The sequence below is a fragment of the Marmota monax genome, unplaced genomic scaffold, assembly GCF_021218885.2.
Source record: "Marmota monax isolate L192 unplaced genomic scaffold, Marmota_monax_Labrador192_F-V1.1 WCK01_AAM20220418_F8-fsc00163, whole genome shotgun sequence".
NCBI classification, from domain to species: Eukaryota; Metazoa; Chordata; class Mammalia; order Rodentia; family Sciuridae; genus Marmota; species Marmota monax.
This window is the reverse complement of record NW_026693660.1, coordinates 2,147,087-2,163,523: the sequence shown is the minus strand read 5'-3', so window position 1 is coordinate 2,163,523 and position 16,437 is coordinate 2,147,087. Positions and strand designations below refer to the sequence as shown.

Sequence of the window (16,437 nt, the reverse complement as noted above, 5' to 3'; positions counted from 1 at the left end):
CTCCTGCCTCAGTCTCCCAAATAGCTGGGATTATAGGTCGGGATTACAAGCGTGCACCACTGGTCCACCTTACAGGGCTCTTTTGAACTACATCTCTAAAATTTTAACACTCTTTTCCCCTATATACACCACATCCACTGGGATCACTGTTATAGATAATGATCAAGTATGTTGCATCCCTAACATTACAGGAAAAAGGACAAGAAGCATGGAGAGAATGGTTCTTTGTTTCTTGGGGCTCAAGATCTGAGATTATAGGTCAGTGTTTATATAAAGCACTTGGCCTAGCATGTGCAAGAATGTGGATTCAAATCAACACTGCCAAAAAAAAAAAAAAAAATTTTTTTTTTTTTTTTTTGAGCTCAAAAGTGACACTACAGAAACATCACAATTCAGTGGCATATGAGCAAGAGATAAGTTTAAGAATTGAATGTACTAGCCAGGCATGGGAGGGCACACCTATAATCTTAGCTATTCAAGAAACTAAAGCAGGATAACAAGTTCAAGGTCGTACTCAGCAACTTAAGACCCTGTCTCAAAATCAAAAATAAAACATAAAGGGCTGGGGATGCATCTCAGTGGAAGACACCCCTGGATTCAATCCCAGCACCATTAAAAAAAAATAGATTAATTAGTATATACTAAATTCTAAAGATCATGAAAACACCTGAGAAGCTTGTTTAAAATACAAGTTCCAAACTCTGTTCTCAGAGGTTTTTATTTAGTTATTATTCAGTAAGATCTAGAAATCTAGGTTTTAAACAAATATAACTACTAATAGTGATGTATCTGAGCCAGCATTTAGGTAACCCTTCTACTTATGTTTAGAATCTATCACTGAAATCTATTTCAGTTCTTTTCTTCCTTTGCACAATCTTAAAGTCTTAATAAGTCAAACTCACAGAATTTTCTAAGAAAAATTTTTTTAAAGAACATGCTCTCACAGTTGGGGTTGTAGCTCAGCAGTAAAGTGTGGGTTTGATTCTCAGCACCACATATAAATAAACAAATATTAAAAAAAAAAGGTCTGCCAACAATTAAAAACAATTTTTTTAATGTACTCTTATTTTGTAAGGCCAGGTGTCTAACAGAAATATTTAAGAATATTAAAGCATTAAAATTTTAAGTAATGACAAATTTAATTACCAGTTAAAAAGTAAAAGAAAAATAGTTTGGGGTTATAACGTACCTGAGAAATAATTAAATTATAATATTTTTTTTTGGGGGGGGGAGTGGTGCCAGGGGTTGAACTCTGGGATACTGGATCATTGAGCCACATCTCTAGCCCTATTTTGCATTTTATTTAGAGACAGGGTCTCACTGAGTTGCTCAGTACCTCACAGTTACTGAAGCTGGCTTTGAAATCGTGATCCTCTTGCCTCAGCCTCCCAAGTCACTGGGATTACTAGCATGCACCACCGTGCCCAGAGTAAATGAGATTTTTAACCTACCATATTATCTAGTAAAAACACAATGGAAAAGTACACAGGCATGAGAAACGATTACATATATATTAAAGAGATTTAATATATAGGAGAAATGTCGTTGGCTAAAATAAGGTCACAGAATAACACTTGTAATATTCCACTCCTGCAAAATTTCTTATGTTTCTTTAACAAGAAACGTCAAAATATTTAGGGCAATAGTGAAGTTATTAGTAGATGGGAGGATATGGGGTAAATTTTACTTTCCGTTTTTCTGTATTCATCTTATGACCAAAAACCAAATCTGAAAAAGCAGGTCTGTAGCTTTAACATACAAAATTCAATTTACCTTGAGATCTTCCAGTACTCAAAACAGATCTGAATGCCTAAACTAAGCATGATTAGCAGAATAGTTAAGACAATCATGCCAGGTGAGGGGGCACATGCCTGTAATCCTTGGAGACTCAGAAAGCTGAGGCAAGAGGATCCTGAGTGTGAGAGCAGCCTGAGCAACTTAGCAAAACTCCGTCTCAAAATAAAAAATAAAAAGGGCTTGGTGGTAGGAACTCCTGTGATTCAATTCCTAGTACTGAAAAAAATAAAAAATAAAAGACACAGATCATTTCTAATTCTCTCTGTATTTCATGGAATCACTTAAGAAAAATGCAGAAATTTAGTTGTTTATTACTTTCTTTATAATTCTTATTAGCCTAACCCAAAAATAAGTTTAATAACAACAACGAGGTAGCTACTTTAAAATTCTCCTCTAAGCTGGGTGCAGTGCCACACACCTATAATTCCAGCATTTCAGGAGGTTGGAATCACAAGTTCAGCGACAGCCTCAGCAACTTAGCAAGTTCCTAAGGAACTCAGTGAGACTCTGTCTCTAAATAAAATATATTTTTTAGGGGTTGGGGTTGTGGCTCAGTGGTAGAGTGTTCACCTAGCACATGCGAGGCACTAAGTTCGATCCTCAGCACCATGTAAACATAAATAAATAAAATATTTAAAAATATATGTGTGTGTGTATATATATATATATTTTTTTCTTTTTTTAAAGGGCTGGGGATATGGCTCTGTGGTTAAGTGCCCCTAGGTTCAATCTCCAGTACCAAAAAAAAAGAAATTCTCTAAAGAAATGATAGTTTTTTTAAAGGGCAAGTAATCCAACCTCCAAAATTTAAGGTATGTTCTAAAAGTATTTTAAACAAAAAGTATTTTAAGATTTTAATTACCACAGGCTAAATATAATTTGCTCACATATTTGATTTCATGAGCTGTTGCACAGTATGACACAACTATAGCCAAACATCAACTATAACCTGAGATAGTTCAGAAAAGTAAATAAATTATTTTTTTCATACAGTGTCTAAGACAGCATTTGGCTCTTCTTTTTCTTTCTTTCTTTCTTTCTTTCTTTCTTTTTTTTTCCTTAATTTTGAGACAGGATCTCACCAAGTTGTGTAGGATCTCGCTAAATTACTAAAGCTGCTCTCAAACTTATAATCCTCCTGCCTCAGCCTCCCGGGCTGCTGGGATTACAGGTGTGAGCAACCACACCGGAAAGCACTTAGTTCTAAAACTGAAAAATTATGTGATTATAATGCCTACACATATTATTTTTATCAAAACAATCAATTGTACCAAGTTGCCTTTCCTCCACCTTAAATTTAGAAAAATCAAAGAATAACAAAAACAACATCAAAACCCTGAAGTAAAACTTACATGAATATCAACAAAAAGAAGTTACTCATTTTAAGTACCTAATTAAGATTTACATCATTAACTTTTTAAAAGTAATATCTGTAATTTAATAACATATTGGCTTACTTGTGATAGTTTTTAAGACTGATTTTTTTTTAAATTATGACCAATCTGACTGGTATATTTTACACTTAAATAATCAAAATAATTTTGGTAATGGATGTTAGAATGTGTGGCAATACTCTATTCTCACAGAATTGAAAATATATATACTTTAAAAAAATACAGTAAGTGAAAAAGAATTGAAGAAAAACAAGTAATAAGGGGGAAAAGCAGACATAAAAGCAAATCTGGAAAAGGCTGAGAAAGAAAAGACAGAAAATACTAAAATAGATAGGATAAAGAAAGATAAATGAACTAACAAGGGGAAAAAAAAAAGACTGGCTCATTTTATTCATATACATGAATTCAGCCAATAAAGACAGACAAGACATAAAACTCACCTGGTTTTCTTCCTGCACGACTCTATACTGTTCCTTCCAAATGGTGATTTTGGAAGCTTCATCTTTTCGAAGGGCTCGCTCTTTCTTCAACTCTGGGCTCCAGAAGGTCTTGATGCTATTCATTGAAGAACTCAATTTACTCTCCTTTACTTCCACATCCTTCCGCAAGAGATCATTTTCCCTTAACACTTCCTTTAGCTGTGTCTGCAGATCCATGATTGTATTATCTCTTGCCTGACGAAGAGAGTGAGGTACGGTGGATGCCATACTCACAGGAGGGAGGTGATGCTCTCCAAATGCTATGGTGTCACTAGCAACCCCACTGCTGGCTATGTTGGGACTACTGCCCATAGCAGTCATCCTAACACCATAAGGCAGACGTCCCCCAGAACGGCCAAGTGTCATGGTGCTTTTTGGTGTTTCTGAACCCACATTTTCATGGTCACTTAAGTACATAGGGCCAGATGTAGCATAGGCAGCATTTAAGGATTGTATATTCTCCATTGAAAGGGTTTTCCCACTGCCACCTCCAACACTGCTTCCAGAACTCCCTCCAGTACTATTGGTTCGACGATGACCTAAGCGAGGGGAACGGGGAAGCCTAGGTGAACGCCCAGGGCTCTGGTTGCTTGGTTCCACCTTCCCAACTGAGCGAGCACTTCCATACATGGTTGCAAGGTGAACTTAGGTGCCACAAAAGATGTAAAGCAGAAAACAAAAACGGAGAGATTTCTCTATGGCTATAAGTCAGCTTAAGGCTATCAGAAATATCAGGTCACCAGGTGTCCAATCTTGAATATCTTACGCCATATCTGTAATGAAAAGATCACACATTAAATCCTCTGATAATAAATATTTCCCTTCTCAGAAACTTCCCATTTCCCCTTCTATCATTTATGTACTCATGGATTCAAAATGTGATTACAGCACAATGTATTTCACAGTAAATGCCACTGTAAAAATGTTTTATGTGTCTCAAGACCATATACCATACAACTGAAAAAGAAAAAGAAGTTTAAGATTAACAAAGAAGAAATAAAGCTCTAAACTATACCTCAGAGCAATAGTAACAAAAACAGCATGGTACTGGCACCAAAACAGGCTGGTAGACCAATGGTACAAACAGAGGACACAGAGATTAACCCACAAAATTACAACTACCTTATATTAGACAAAGGTGCCAAAAGCATGCACTGGAGAAAGGATAGCATCTTCAACAAATGGTGCTGAGAAAACTAGAAATCCATTTGCAACATAATGAAATTGAACCCCTATCTCTCACCATGCACAAAAGTTAACTCAAAATGGATCAAGGATCTAGGAATTAAACCAGAGACTCTACATCTAATAGAAGAAAAAATAGGCCCTAATCTCCATCACGTGGGGCTAGGCCCCAATTTCCTTAATAAGACGCCTATGGCACAAGAATTAAAACCAAGAATCAACAAATGGGATGGATTCAAACTAAAAAGTTTTTTCTCAGCAAGAGAAATAATATGTGACGTCAATAGGGAGCCTATATCCTGGGAACACACATCAGATAGAGCGCTAATCTCTAGGATATATAAAGAGCTCAACAAGATAAGCACCAAAAAAAACAAATAATCCAATCAATAAATGGGCCAAGGACCTGAACAGACACTTCTCAGAAGAGGATATACAATCAATCAACAAATATACAAAAAATGCCCAGCATCTCTAGCAATCAGATGGCAGCCATGATGAAGATAAACAACAATAAGTGCTGGCAAGGATTGGGGGGGGCGCCGCGGGAGAGTTACACTCATACACTGCTGGTGGGACTGCAAATTGGTGTAGCCAATTTGGAAAGCAGTATGGAGATTCCTCGGAAAGCTTAGAATGGAACCACCATTTGACCCAGCTATTCCTCTTCTCATACTATACCCAAAGGACCTAAAAACAGCATATTTCAGAGACACAGCCACATCAATGTTTATAGCAGCACAATTCACAATAGCTAAACTGTGGAGCCAACCTAGATGTCCTTCAGTGGATGAATGGATAAAAAAAAATGTGGCATTTATACACAATGGAATATTACTCAGCACTAAAAAAATCATAAGATCATGGCATTTGCAGGTAAATGGATGACATTAGAGCAGATTATGCTAAGTGAAGTTAGCTAGTCCAAAAAAAACAAATACCAAATATCTTCTCTGATATAAGGGGGTAACTCAAAATGGGATAGAGAGGAAGAGCATGGGAAGAAAATTACCTCTAGATAGGAAAGAAGGGTGGGAGGAAAAGGAGGGAGAGGGGAATTGCATGGATGGTGGAAGGAGACCCTCATCGCTGTACAAAATACATGTAGGAAGATGTGAATTTAGTGTCAACATATCTTGACAGAGATATGATAAATTGTGGTATAAAGGTGTATTAAGAATTGTAATGCAAATAATAATAATAAGAGAGCTCATGTAAAATAAATAAATAATAATAAAAAATGAAAGAAAAAAGAAATAAAGCTCAATATTTGAACATGATTTTTCTTTTTAAAAAAATTAGATGTTGATGGACCTTTATTTTATTCATTTATTTATATGTGGTGCTGAGAATCAAATCCAGTGCCTCACACATGCTAGGCAACAACCCCAACCCTGAATATGATTTTCTAACAAAGAACACAAGCTTATCAACTGACATATTATCAGAACCAGTAACAGAACTCAACATACTGGTCAGGAACATGTTCAATTCATAAACATCAATACTTTTAGATATTAGCAACAACAATTAAAAAATGTAGTTTCAAACTTTAAAAAATTCCATTCACAATACCAACAAAACTGTAAAAATATTTTGATATAAATCCAACAAGATTTCAAGCATTTTTTTTTTTTTTGCAGGGGGTGGGGGGGAGTGTAGCAGTATTGAGGATTGAACTCAGGGGCACCTAACCACGGAGTCACATCCCCAGCCCTATTTTGTATTTTATTTAGAGACAAAGTCTCACTGAGTTGCTTAGTGCCTCACTTTGACTGAGGCTGCCTTTTAATTTGTGATCCTTCTGCCTTATCCTCCAGAGCCACTGGGATTACAGGTGTGTGCCACCATGTCCAGCTTCAAACATTTTTGAGAAAAAAAAAAAAAGACCATAAAACTACTGAATGACATGAAAAAGTACCTGAAAGAAAAGCTATTCATGTTCACAGACATGAAGACAAACCCCATAAAGCTGTTCTTCCCCAACTATTAAGCACAATCCCAATGAAAATCTCTAGAGAATTTTTCACATAATTCAAAAAAACAGAAGCTAAAATTCACATGGACGAGTAAAGATTCAAGAATAACCAAAATAATCATAAACATTTGGACAAAAAAGGAAGGTATATCCCCAAACAGCAAGAAAAATTACAGATTTATAATCCAAAAATCTTTTTAAGATATATTCTTCTATAAAGTTTTAATTAGAATTTTAAAAAAAGATAAATTCTTCTTTTTAACTCATTTAGAAGGAAAACCTGATCCACTCTGGTATGAGATTATATGTACTGTTTATACCACTTAATGTGTCTATCAAAGTAATGTGTGTGTTAACAGGATACTGCAAAATGCCCACTAAACATTATGGCAAAACATTCTGGGCAAGAGACACACATCTGATCACCAGGATTTCTCACAAAAAAATTATAAAAGCTATAGTAATTAAATTATAAAAGCTATTATAAAAGCTTTTATATTATTATAATAATGTTATATTATAATAATATATTTTAATGTTATAATAATATCTCATATTATTATAAAGCTATAGTAATTAAAATTATAGTTCTATCCAAGGACTAGAGTCTAAATTATAGGATTTAGATTTTAAATATGGGATTTTAATATTTACTAAACATAATATTTCAAAAAATGAAGAAAAGACAAATCATTCAATAAACAGGGTTTGAATAAGTGATATATTCGGAAAATAAACTGAACCCTACTCTGACAGTATAATGAAATAAATTCCATGCATATTAAATTTTTTTAGTCTGTGAAAAGTACTAGGAGAAAATTTAGGACAATATCCTTGTAAAGCTGAATTAGAATAAGGCTTTCTTAAGAACAAGAAAGTAAAAAACATAAATAACAACAATACGATTAATTATGTCAAAATGTTTCCTTCTTTCTAATTTTAGCTCTTTCACATTGAGTGTTTCCCATGTAGAAATTCTGTTTACAGATCTTACATGCATGTTGAAAATATTTTCACCTAGATATTCATCTCTTAATTTTTCTTATGGTATTTTATGAAATAACATTTCGTCACTTTTTCAGCAAATGGCTGAACTATGCTCCTCACCCCTAAGATTCATAAACTGAAGTCTTAAGCTTCAAACCTCAGAATGTTGACTATATTTACAGAGAGATGGTAATTTAAAAGGTAATTTAGGTTAAATGAAGTCATTGGGGTAGGCCCTAATCCAGTACAACTGGTATCCTTATAAAAAGAGACAGAACAGACCATGAGAAGACACCAGAGGAAAATGGCCATCTACAAGGCAATCAGAAGCCTCTGGAAGTAGTCAGCCATGCTGACACCTTGATCCCAGAATGAAAGACTCCAGAATGGTGAGAAAATAAATTGCAGTTAGCGTAAGCCACCCATTTTTCTTATGACAGCCCTACCAAACTAATATACCTCAACTTCTACACCAGAGAAATACAGAAATCAAAAGGAATTTTCTGGGTGTCCTCTTGTCATACATTCTTTTACATTAACACCCATCCTTAACTTGTTTTTTCCACTCTGATAAAAGAAGAGCTAGTCTTTCCATGGTACTGCAGGGCCTATGTGCTGAGCCTTCCTCAGAAACCTTATGTAACAATTGATTTTCCTTTATGATGTTTTTGTAACTTCTGTTTATAGTCTCCCATCTCTCAACTGCTTCACACTCTCCACTTGGTTTCTTTTATCACACTCTCCTTTTCTTGTCTTCCTCATTATTTGTTCATTCCTGCTTTAACTGTTTCTGATTTCCAGAATTACATCTTCATCTCTGTATTATTCTCACACTACAGTATCATCCTTAGGGGATCACTTCTCCCTACCCCTACCAGCTTTAAATATAAACTGTATAATGATGACTCCAAATTTACACTTCCAGTCCTAACCCCTTCATTTGACAATCAGAACCACATACCCCACTATCTGGGTATCTCCAATTGTACTTCTCATTAGCAACAGTACTCAGGATACATGGACAGAATAATTTTTGTATTATCCTCTTTAATACTGTTGCTCTAGTATCAAAGCATATTAAAAACACTATACTCAACTATTAAAACAAAAATGTGTCCAGAACTATTTCCTATAGAGTCTACATGTGCAGTAACAAAAATGCAACACATACTCTTCCAGTACATTTCACCGTAACAAGGGCTTTGTGAAATAATCAGTTCTCACTGTGTTCCTGAAAGTCACACATCCAAGGACTAGCAGGAAAAGCGTAGGCTCATTCAGCTTGACTATTTAAATGGACAGCTTTGGATGAATAAATGAAACTCTTAGACCCTCAGCATCTTCATCAATGAAATGGACATAAGATCTTTTTCCAAGAAGAGCTAAGAAGATCAAATCACTGAGTGAGTATAAAATACCTAGGGTTCTTAGTAGGTTTTCAGTAAGTGTTAGTCATTACAATTGTGTTTATTTTACACATATTTTCACACAAGTGGGAAAACTGAATGAAAAAGAGCAAACTACAGAATTTCTTGAAATAACAAGATTCCAGGAATAGACTATAGAATTATGGGACTGCTATACAAAGATACAAAGGCAATTCAGTGGAGAAAGTCAATCATGTCCCTCACAAAAGGAGACTGGCACATTTTCACGGCCACCACAGTCCACCCCTTGTATCCCTTCTCCACAATGGCATAAGGAACAGCTTTTGCTTGATTCCCACAGGGCTCTCTTTTTGAGAGGACACAGAGAAGAGAAAAGTTACTGGAACAAACTACAGCTGCTGGTGGTCTGAGCTCATTTTCTCCCATCCCTACTATTCTAAATTCCACTCATCCTCACTTTTTACCTCAGCAGGTCTTGGTGGCTTACCTTATGCTGTGATTCAACTTTCACTCCTAAGGGCTATAAGCCCTCGGAATCATATTCATCTCAGGCCAGGACTGCTGCACATGTCCATTCACAGTTAAAATGGGACAAAGTAGTACCAAAAGGAGTCCAGCTGGATCAACAAGGCTCTCCTCCCCCATTATGTTCATGTGAAAAATTACAATCTAAATGGTTATGTATATTATTGGCTATATATGTTAAGGCAAAGCTACAATATGGGATACAATCTGTAATGGGTCCTCAAAAATTACTGTGTAACCAGAACCTCAGAAAACAGGGTCTTTGTAGATGTAGCCAAGTTAATTTCATTAGAAAGGCCCTAAATGCTGGTTTGTTTGTTTGTTTGTTTTTTAATTAGAAAGGCCCTAAATGATTGATTTTTTGTTTCTTTTTTGGACAGAGGATTGAACCCAGGGATGCTTAACCCTAGCCACATCCCCAGGGTCTGTGACAGGGGTTAGAGACAGGGTTTGGCTGAGTTGCTAAGTGCCTCACTAAGTTGCTGAGGCTGGCTTTGAACTCACAATCCTCCTGCCTCAGCCTCCCGAGTTGCTGGGATTAAAGGTGCACACCAAAATGCACAGCTGAATGATATCTTTATATGAGAAAAGAAAGGAGATTCAAGCACAGAGATACACATTAGGAAGAAGGCCAGAGATCAGAATAATGTGGCAACAAACCAAGCAAGCCAAGGATTGCCAGGGGCCACCAGAAGCCAGGAAGAAAAAAAAGAATTCTCTCCAGAATGTTCGGAGAAAACAAGGCTTTGAGGACATTTTTTTCCAGCGGGTGGGGGGGAGGGGCTACTGGGGATTGAACCCAGGGACACACTACAACTGAACTACATTGCCAGTCCTTTTCTGAGATAGCACTTCGCTGCCTCAATCTCCCCTGGGATTAAAGGCGTGGGCCAATACACTTGGCTCTCACGGTATCTGAATTTTGGATCTCTAGCTCTGGAACTATGAGAACCAACTTGACATAATTTGTTACAGGTGCCCTAAGAAATTAACTTATTATCTCACTGTAAATGATGATGTATCCAGGAGGGGTGGTGCAGACTGTAATCACAACTATTCAGAAGGCTGAGACAAGGGATCACAAGTTCAAGGTCAGCCAAAGCAATTTAGCATAACCATGCCTCAAAATAAAAAAGGGCTTTAGAGTGCTCCGGGGCTCAATCTTCAGTGCAGCAAAAAAATGAATAAATATATAAATGATGATTTGGTTTCATCCTCAATATGTGGAAAAATGTTTCAAAGAGAAAACAGAAAAAAATTATAAACACAGATTCCCTCCACATTAAAAAGAAAAACATGTACTTGTAATCCCAGTGGCTCAGGATGCTGAGGCAGGAGGATTTTGAGTTCAAAACCAGACTCAGTAATTTAGTGAGGTCCTAAGCAACTGAGACTGTCTCTAAATAAAATACAAAAAAGGGCTGGGGATGTGGTTCAGTGGTTATGTGCCCCTGGGTTCAATCCCCAATACAAAAAAAAAAGGTTATGGCAGGTTACACAACCTGGTAAGTAACATTTTTAACAATGATTTTACTTTCTCATATACCTGCAGAAACTACACATTTATCTTTGTAAGAACATACTATTTTTATAATCAGGACTAAATTAAAAAACTATTCAAGAATGGGTAGATTAAAGATATCCAACAAATTGTATACTGGTCTAGGTACTATAAGGGACAAGATATTAAAAACATTTATTGTACGACTTCTACAATAAAACCAGGATATTTTCCCTGTAGCCAAATGTAATGAATTCTCTTTACTTCTATTATATCTCATACTACTGATCACTTCTATCTTCAAACTCTCACATGAAGTCTCTGATCCTACTCTTCTGATTTTACTATCTCTCCAAGACAATCCCTTTGTCATACATTTTATGGGCTCCTCTTTCTCTACTTTTAATAATTTTTTTAAAAAGAGAGAGAGAATTTTTTTAATATTTATTTTTTAGTTTTCGGCGAACACAACATCTTTGTTTGTATGTGGTGCTGAGGATCAAACCCGGGCCGCACGCATGCCAGGAGAGCGCGCTACCGCTTGAGCCACATCCCCAGCCCCTCTTTCTCTACTTTTAAATGACTAGTATAGCTAATAGCTCTATTTTCAAACATGTTTTCACATTCTTTATTCACTTTTCCTGGGCAATCTCATCTACAATTGTTTCAATTAATACTTATTTTACATAGATATTTAGTTTAAATTTTCTCAATCAATATTCCCACTGCTGACCTTTCTTTTGGACTGCAGACCACCACATACTAAACATTGCTGTCAAGATGATCCACAGACAACTCATCAGTTCTAAATAAACATATTTTCTCTAAAACACATCGTTTCTCCTATGTTCCCTGGCTGAACAAAATTCATTTTGACTCCTTCATTCAATTTCCATTAATTAATCCATCACTATGTACCATAAATTCTTATCTTTGTAATATATATAATTCATTTCCAAACCTTCAGCTACAACTTCATCCAGTCTGGACAAGACTATTAAAACAAACTTTTAAGTGGCCTCCTTTACTGTATGGTCTTCTTTTTCTTTTTTTTTTTTTTTTTTAATATATTTATTTTTTATTTTTATGTGGTATTGAGGGTCGAACCCAGGGCCCCACGCATGCCAGGCGAACACGCTACCGCTTGAGCCACATCCCCAGCCCTTCTTTTTCTAATCTATTGATGATGCCCAATTTTATTTTACAAGCCCAACATATTTAAGGAATGTAACATAGTGTAATCAATAACAGCCATTCACTATGATATAGAGATTCTGGAGTTAAGAGTCAGAGGCATATTGGAAACCCCAGAGGAGCAGTGCTGGTTTGATAAAAGTTCCATATTCACAGGACATGCCTATAATCTGTGACTCAGGAACCTGAGGCAGGAGGATGGCAAGTTCAAGGCCAGACTTAGCAACTTAGCAAGATCCTGTCTCAAAACAAAAATTAAAAAGGACTGAAAAGTGTAGCTCATGTTACCCATGTTCAATCCCAAATACTAAAAAAGCAAAAAAGACAGAAAATTTCCTTATTCTAAAGCTCTATTTTTCCCCCACCATACCTCTGTGAGAATCAATATGTTTTGTATGCCTTTTCATTTTTTTCCATATTTATTTTTACTAGGGCACGTGTATGTTCTATAACTTATTTCACTTGCAAGCATGAATAGTGAGGTGTCTATATCTCTCTTCTCTCTCTACATGGGCCACTCCTGGGGTCTGGTCACAATATGCTACCACAGTGAGGACAGATCACCTTCTTTCCTGGTAGGAGGCAAAGCTTCCATTTTAGGACCATCAAGTGGGGTTTCCTCCTGTAGCTGCTTAACCTCTCTCACCCAGCTTTCCTTTCAGTTTCCTCCACTGCACTGTCTTGGCAAAGTAATCAGGATACAATGCCTTCTCAGAAAGATGCCAGTAATTTAAGCACTATTCTGGAATCTTGTAGCACTCATATCTCTCATAGGAGGTGCCCCCAGCAGAGTCAGGGATATGGGTACTGTGCCAGAACTCTTCTTCTGCCTCCCTCAACCACTGGGTGGCATTCATTCTATGTTCTTCAAACCAGCCTCTCATCATACAAGCAAAGTACCAGTACTTGTCCCTGTGGACACACCATGACTCTAACGCAGCAGCCCCTTATAAAGCCACAACATCTTTGGCTGGTGGGTCAGAGAGGCACCCTGCACAAGAACACCATGATGCCCTGCTCTCCTTTAGAAGCCACCTGCCTTTTCATTTTTGTTTCAGCATTTTTTTTTACATGTCATATCACAAAATTCACCATTTCACTTTATAATTTACACAATGCAGTGGCTTTTAGTATCTGTAAGGGACTGATTCTGAGAACTCTCATGGATACCAAAATCCATAATATTCCAATCCCTCATTATAAAATGGTATACTTGAATGTAACCTATGCCCATCCTCGCATTATACTTTAAATCATTTCTAAATCATTTATAATACCTAATATAATGTAAATAATATGGAGGTAGTTGTGATATTTAGAAAATAATGAAACAAATGTGTTCATATTCAATACAAATAACTTTTTTCTGAATATTTTTTATCAGCAGTTGGTTGAGATCTGCAAATGCAGAACCTGCAGATACAGAGAGCCAACTACATTCACAACCATCATCACTATCTAATTACAGAATATTTATCTCACTGAAGCTGGGGGTGGTACATGCCTGTAATCCCAGGGACTTGGAAGGCTGAGGCAGAGGACAGCAAATTCAAGGCCAGCCTCAGCAACCTAGCAAGAACTTGTTTCAAAATTTTAAAAAAGGGTGGAGGGGCAGTCCTAAGGAGTATAGTTCAGTAGCAGACCAATCTTGGATTCAATCTCCAGTACCATAAAAAATAAATATTAACATCATTGATAAAAAAAGACCCCGCAAATCCATAAACACCAATTTCAAGTCCTCAGGCCCTGGCAACTAATAATCTATTTCCTAGATCTACAGCAGGGCCTATTCTGAACATTTCAAGAAAATGGAATCAAATAGTATGTGGTCTTCAGTGTGGAAAGTGGAAGAGGAATAGTTGTGAAGAGATCAATTATTTTCCCATCTAGGGTGTTTTCTTAATATCCTAAATCCTACTTTTCATATTCTTTACATAATCTCAATGAATTCTTTTTTTAATATTTATTCTTTAGTTGTAGTTGGACATAATACCTTTATTTTAATTATTTTTACATGGTGCTAAGGATCGAACCCAGGGCCTCACACATGCTAGGCAAGCGCTCTACCACTGAACTACAGCCCTCAATGAATTCTTAAAATAGAAAAACAACAAAACTGAATTCAGACCTGGTCACTAAAACTCCACCACCAAATTTATCAGGTAGGTCATGAAAAATACAAAAAGAATGCTCAAAATTTCCACTATCATTTTTCCCCACAAGAAAAGCATTGATTCAACAGTTAAGCACATACTAACAGAGAACATGTTCCCCAGCCTAGCCCCTCTACACCCACTCCAAATCCTAGAATATACTCAAAGGTCTAAAAATAAAAATACTTCTACACACAATGATTATATGTAGCCTTTAATTCTCACTCTCCCCACAAATAGCTACAAGCATAATATGAAACTGCAGACAGCAGTCTCTCACTTGTTCCTCAGAGATGAGAAAGAAGGATAATATTAGCTCTCAATGACCTGGATCTCCAAAAGAACACCACATATTCATAAGACAAACTAGAAAATTCTTTACCAGTAACCTAGTAAACTATTCCAAGTTAATTACAACTGAATAGGCTGATGTGGATGAGCTATGAGATATTCATAAGTTGAACCAGAAAATATAATACACTACCCATTAGCTATTTAAAGTACTATAGGTAAAATTCTGACCTAAATCTCAAAATTACTAGTCCAACCTATTGCAATTAGCAGCATGTATTATCAGAAAATGAGTTTAACTAAATATTGTTTTTAAACATTTTTAAAGATTCTTCTCTGGCTGGGGTTGTGGCTCAGTGGTAGAGCACTTGCCTAGCAGGTGTGAGGCACTGGGTTCCATTCTCAGCACCACATTAAATAAATAAATATTCTCCATAAGATGTTTTCACAGGTTTAAGAATATATGTGCAATGATGTTCAATTATTGTATTATTTGTACCATCAAGAAGAGAGAACAGTCAAGCAAGGTGATGCACACCTGTAATCCCAGCAACTCAGGAGGCTGAGACAGGAGGAATGCAAGTTCAAAGCCAGCGTCACCAATTTAGAGACACCTTAAGCAACTTAGCAAGACCCTGTGTCGAAACAAAAATTTAAAAAAAAAAAAACTTAAATTTCCAACAAGGGATAGGTTAAACAAATTATGTTATCTCCAAATCTAAAATACAATTAATTAAATTTTCAAATAAATGTATTTGACATGCCAAGACAACTAGAATACAATGTGAAATAGAAAAGAAAATGTTATAGAATAATACAATTGTTTGAATACAAAAAGGATAAACATAAGTGTCTGTGTACATACCAGAAAGTTTAGATGGTAACAAGCTATTTCTTTTTCTTTAATGATTTTTTTTTTTTAGTTGTAGTTGGACACAATATCTTTTATTTTATTTACTTATTTTTTTAATGTGGTGCTGAGGATCGAACCCAGGGCCTCGCATATGCTAGGCAAGTGCTCTACCGCTGAGCCACAATCCCAGCCCCAACAAGCTATTTCTTTTCTTCCCCCCCCTGCCCCTTAGGTGCTGGGGATAGAACCAATGATCTTATGGACGCTAGGCAAGCACTCTACCATTCAGCTACATTCCTAAGCAACTCCCACAAGCAACTTCAGAAAGCCCAGATAGACACTTTTTCCCTTGCCTATATGTTTTAGGGTTTTTGTTTATTTTTGGTATCAGGGATTGAACCCAGGGAGCAAAACCATTGGGCCACATCCCCAGCCCTTTTTATTTATTTGGAGATAGGGTCTGGCTTTGAACTTGTAATCCTCCTGCCTTAGCCTCCCAAGTCACTGATTACACCTGGTTCTATATGCATTATTTTCTTTTCTTTAACAATGAGCATGTATTACTTTCACATTAAAAAAAAATAGTCTCGGGGCTGGGGTTGTGGCTCAGTGGTAAAGCACTTGACTAGCATGTGCGAGGCCCTGGGTTCGATCCTCAGCACTACATAAAAAAATAAATAAAAATAAAGGTATTGTGTCCACCTACAACTAA

The 16,437-nt window shown here is 36.4% G+C and overlaps 1 protein-coding gene and 1 pseudogene across 22 annotated transcripts in view; both read right to left on the bottom strand.

The window, feature by feature from the left end:
- The window catches only part of Erc1 (ELKS/RAB6-interacting/CAST family member 1), a 564,692-nt gene that overhangs the window by 528,594 nt on the left and 19,661 nt on the right, over positions 1-16,437 (bottom strand). For all 22 annotated transcript variants that reach the window (XR_009228273.1, XM_058584138.1, XM_058584139.1 and 19 more), the window contains exon 2: positions 3,632-4,443. Coding sequence is in view for 21 of the 22 variants with exons in the window: in XM_058584138.1 (XP_058440121.1) it covers positions 3,632-4,300 (669 nt within the window). In the remaining variant the exon portion in view is untranslated. The remainder of the gene's footprint in view (positions 1-3,631; positions 4,444-16,437) is intronic.
- On the bottom strand, positions 10,515-15,616 carry LOC131424760 (NADH dehydrogenase [ubiquinone] 1 beta subcomplex subunit 9-like; annotated as a pseudogene).